Here is a 4,759-nt window from a genome sequence, read left to right as displayed (position 1 = left end):
GAGACTACGAACTAAGAAGCTAAATGTATATTCTCCAACGCTCCTACTTCGTCGGATATATTTTGTTACGCATATTGTTACGAAACTTTTTTTTTATTATTTTTATGATTATTATAAAAGCCAGTGTGGAGCACGAAGAATACGTAATTCCGGTGGGAAATTCGAAATGAAACCGCGGTCCCGTTTGCGCTTCACTACACCTTTAGCCCTACTGCGGGCTTGGAAAACAGGAATTTGAACAGGGGACACGGGACGAAATTGCCATGCTATTGTGACGGAAGGTACGGAATGCCATGGGTGGCCATGCTGCCGAGATGCTCCCGAATGAATAAAAGCAAACGTTTTTAGAAATAATCAATCAGACCGACCGATTCGTATGTTTCGAACCATTTATTGCACATAAAAGGGATCATGTTCTAGCATAAGAATAGAAAGGGGGACCGGGTATTGCACATCGGTAGCAGGAGGTAACGGTAAGTACAGGGAAGCTCAGCAGATCGTCCGATCAGTTTAGTCTCTCGGTTGCGGATAGTACTGGGTTAGTTCGGATACCACCTGGTCGGCCAACTGTTGCGTGCTGGCACACAGCACACGGCGTGACATCAGATCCAGTGGTCCACCGGCCGGATCGATACAGACACCGCCCGCTTCGCGTACCAACAGATCGCCCGCCGCAATATCCCAGGCATGAATGCCGAACTCGTAGTTGAAGTCCGCACCACCGAGTGCCACCATGGCCATGTTGAGTGCAGCCGATCCCAGGCTTCGCATGCTGCATCGAGGGGAAAAAGGGGAATGTCAAGGAATCGTCCACACGAACCGCAATCGCACACACTTACCCGTGCACCTTCCGGATAAGCTTGCCAATGTTCTCGAGCACCACGGTCGTCTTCTCTTCTTCACGGCTCGTCCCAAACTCGGTGGTTGCCAGTGCGTACGCTAGGCGCGTCTCACCGGACACACGGATCGGTTGACCGTTCAGGAACGCTCCGGCACCCCGGCGCGCCGTAAACTTCTGGCCAACGATGGGATTGTAGATGATGGCAATCTCGGCCCGTTTCTCCACCAGCAGCGCAATCGAGATGCAGGAATGTGGGAAGCTGTGCACAAAGTTCATCGTTCCGTCGACCGGATCGATAATCCAGGTCGGTGCATCGGTCAGTTCGGCCTTCTTGCCCTCGCTCGTTTCTTCCTCTCCGATGAATCTGTACGCAAAAAAAAAACAAAAGCGATGGTCCAGTGCACGTGATTCGCTTTCCACTGGGTGCACGCTGGTTGTGATTACCTGTGGTCCGGGTATTTGTCGCTAATGCCCTGCATCAGCAGCCGCTCTACCTGCTGGTCGGTTTCGGTAAGCAGATCGATGTTGCTGGACTTTTCGACCACCCGTTTGCGCTCGGAATTCCTTGCTGCGATCAGCTGGAAGCGGTGGTCAACATAAAAATCGATAAGGAGCTGCTAGCGGATAACGCGGTGAACGGGTTTTACTTACGCTGCCTGCACTAGCGACCAGGGTTAGCACGTGGTCATAACATTCGTCCAAATCCATGGTGGAGATTCCGTTGATCGATTAGCACTTAATTGGATTTGGGGAGTTTTAAAATGAAACCACTCCGCACTGTTCAACTTTTTGTTTTTGAAAACGCTGCCGTGTGCGGTGCGTGAGCATAAATATGATTTTGGGGTGGTTCATCCGAACGGGTTGTTCGTGTTCATCGCGCACGTGTTCACGAAACTGTCACCATTAATGCTGCTCGAGATTCCATCGAGCAGCATTTGAAATTACCAGTAACTGTAATTGAAAATCCTTTCTCAACGCGGCCACAAAGATAGGACATCAACAGTCCCACATCAACAACAATCGGCCTTTTTTCATTTAAAACACCTCGATCAAAGAATTTTAGACTAATCTAAAGGTGATTGTTGTTTACCATTCGAGGCGAGCCGGGAATTTATTTTGTCTACGCACAACTAAATTAAAAAGACATCAACTGAACGGTGGAGAGTACGCTGCCCAGTAGAAGTAGGTCCGCTGTGATCAGTCTGTCTATGCGCATTGGAATGGAAAGCCATTTAGCGAAACGTGCTCGGAAAAGTGTGATACTGGAACCATTCCTAGTTCTAGTATGGTGAGTCAATTGTGTGCGTTTGTGTTCTGCTTCATGACCTGATAGCGCGTGTTGACTTTTAGCTTAGTACTGCTGCAATCGTCACCGTCTTCGTCGTTTCAGTTCGCATGCAATAATGACTGTCTTTGCATTCTATCTAACTGGGATCCTCTCAAGGAAGGTACATTCGTACTGGATCACATACCGGAGGGGTATGACCACATCACATTTCGGAACTTGCGCGTCACCCACGTGGATAGTGATTTTTTCGAAAAGTTCGAACGCCGAAGACTTATGAATGCAACCATTAACATGGAAATTGAAAGGTCGTCGATTCGTAGCATCACCTTTAAGGATAAAAGCCGTTTTTCTACAGCCGTTCTAAAGGATACATTATTGCGTTCGATAGTGTTTGGAGTTGATTGCATGCTGAGCGAATTTACGGTTAAGCGTAGTCCGCTTCAACAGCTACCTTCAACACTGAATAACCTTAAGTCGCTCGTGCAGCTGGAATTTACGCATACACGAATACAAGCAGTCAATTTAAATACGATTGGCCGCCTGCCTAAGCTTGAGTTTCTGAGCCTAAGCGGAAACAGGATACACTCTTTGTACTACTCTGCTGATACGAATCTATTCCCATCCCTTAGAACCTTCTACATGCAAAGCAATCAGCTACGGAGCATAAACTTTAATTTGTTCAACACAATGACCGCACTGACCGCCATCGATTTGAGGAACAACAGTTTGACTACCGTTTCGGGTGCATTAGTCTCGAACTCCGTGACCTTGGTTGAGTTAACAAACAATCAATTAACCTACATGGACTGTTGCGGGTGGAGATTGTCGCGTCTTTACCGTTTCGAAGTCTCCAACAACAAACTCGAAGCGTTGCCTCGGTGCCTTGAGCGCACTCTGATTAATGCAACGATGATCATACTCGCCAATAATCGGCTCCGTCTGGTTGAGATGGAAAAGTTACGCTCATTTACGCAACTGGAAGTTCTTGATTTATCCCGAAACATGCTGTCCACCGTTACGCTTTCCGAGGGAACGCTTCCACCGAATCTGTACATGTTGAAGCTGTCCAAAAACCGTCTTGAAAGTTTCGCTATACCGTATGCTCCGAATGAAGAGCTACTAGTAGATGTGAGTGACAATTGCATAAAGAGTTTCGACGTGAAGAAAGTAGCTACAAATCTCTACCAACTGCTGATGTTCGGCAATCCCGTCGACTGCACGATTCAACACGAAGTACGCCCGGATTTTTATCGCAACAGATCCAACATCAGTTGTACTTATACCAATGCCACCTGTTAGTCCGTGGTGTGAAATATTTTCGACACGCGAGCTGTGCTCGCTAATGAAGTATTTAAACTCCTGCCTGGTATGCAATCTGCTCCATTCCCAAAAGTACTGCGTGTAAAGTACTTAGTTCTTAGTAAAATAGGTTTATCACTGGCACCCGCTATTGATCGTTCCGTTTTCCGATCCACGCTGGCAGATTAATGAAGTGGCAATAAATTGAAATTTTGTGCTGTGTCTAAATGAAAACTTAAGTACTGTTGAATCTATTTGTGAATCGCTTTCAAAACGTCCACCTCGTCCATGGTGCTGGTGTGGTAGCAAAGCGATGATAAGCATGAGCTGACGCATGAATTTTGTTAGTGAAAGTGCGCTGCGCCCCTGAAAAACGCTTATCAAACCTGTTACGATGCACCCAGCATACACCTTACCATTGCCACACCGCAATTTAGGATGCTGATATCGCGGCTAAGATAAGCGTCAACCCACCGAGGAAATAAACCAACACCAACGCGCGCCCACTTCTAACGCTTCAATTCCAATGTTTTGTTCTGCATATATTATGTATATTATGTATATTTCAATACTATATATTTTAGGTATTTAATATCCAGTATCCGTTTGATCAGGGGGGCGTTGTTTTTTCTGCGTGGTGGCACTGTCGCACCAACAAATCCAATCCAAAAGAATAATGCAGGGAGCTCCCCAGACACTATCTGCAATGCAATCTTCTGTATAGAATCCGAAACAACGAGCAACAGCAAATAGGGTGTATCAACGGCATCTTTTTGGTTTGGTTTTTTTTTCGTCTTTGAGTATCTAAATTACGGGTAAAATGAGCGACGAATAGCGAAGAGTGTATTTAAGCAGCATCACACGCATTCAACAACCGGTTGCTTCCGTATCCAAACCCTTCGCCAGAGACCTTGCTGCTGCTGCTGCAGGCACACTACAATGATATGTATTCGGTTGTTCGTTCAGTTGACGTTGAGAGTCGACAACCCGTGTAGTGGTGAAGGATAGTCCAGGGAAAGGGAGCGGCATCAAAAGCTTAAAACCGAAACCATTACTCTGCTCCCTGGGTATTCATTTACTTTTTCTTCGCCTACACGACAGTTAACATTTTAATAAAATCTAACAACCGCTCCGTCGCTCCTAACGTATGATATGTATCTTGTTGCGGATCATCGTGGATGGTAGCATCGTGGCCTTTTTTTTCGGTGAAGAGCATGAAGCATACATGTGTGCTGGATGGAAAAGTCAAAGATAATGATGATGATGGCGATGATGATCATGATGACGTAGGTAATGTTTCGAACAGTTCGCTCTACTCTACTCGATCGCTC

The 4,759-nt window shown here is 46.3% G+C and overlaps 2 protein-coding genes across 2 annotated transcripts in view; one reads left to right on the top strand and one right to left on the bottom strand.

Moving 5' to 3' along the window:
• Positions 1 to 352, top strand: part of LOC126579111 (ecdysone-induced protein 78C) — a 16,289-nt gene extending 15,937 nt beyond the window's left edge. The window contains exon 5 of the mRNA XM_050242412.1: positions 1 to 352. This exon is cut by the window's left edge and continues 1,639 nt beyond it. The gene's annotated coding sequence lies outside the window, so the exon portion shown is untranslated.
• A 3-nt stretch (positions 353 to 355) lies between these two features.
• On the bottom strand, positions 356 to 1,658 carry LOC126579112 (inositol monophosphatase 1-like). The gene is made up of 4 exons (XM_050242413.1): positions 1,493 to 1,658; positions 1,286 to 1,419; positions 840 to 1,205; positions 356 to 772 (listed from the first exon to the last, which is right to left on the bottom strand). Exons 1-4 carry the CDS (start codon positions 1,547 to 1,549, stop codon positions 511 to 513), a joined length of 819 nt encoding a protein of 272 aa, XP_050098370.1. The 5' UTR covers positions 1,550 to 1,658; the 3' UTR covers positions 356 to 510.
• Positions 1,659 to 4,759: the final 3,101 nt, after the last annotated feature.

This window comes from Anopheles aquasalis, chromosome 3 (genome assembly GCF_943734665.1).
Source record: "Anopheles aquasalis chromosome 3, idAnoAquaMG_Q_19, whole genome shotgun sequence".
NCBI classification, from domain to species: Eukaryota; Metazoa; Arthropoda; class Insecta; order Diptera; family Culicidae; genus Anopheles; species Anopheles aquasalis.
This window is presented reverse-complemented; position numbering and strand designations above follow the sequence as displayed.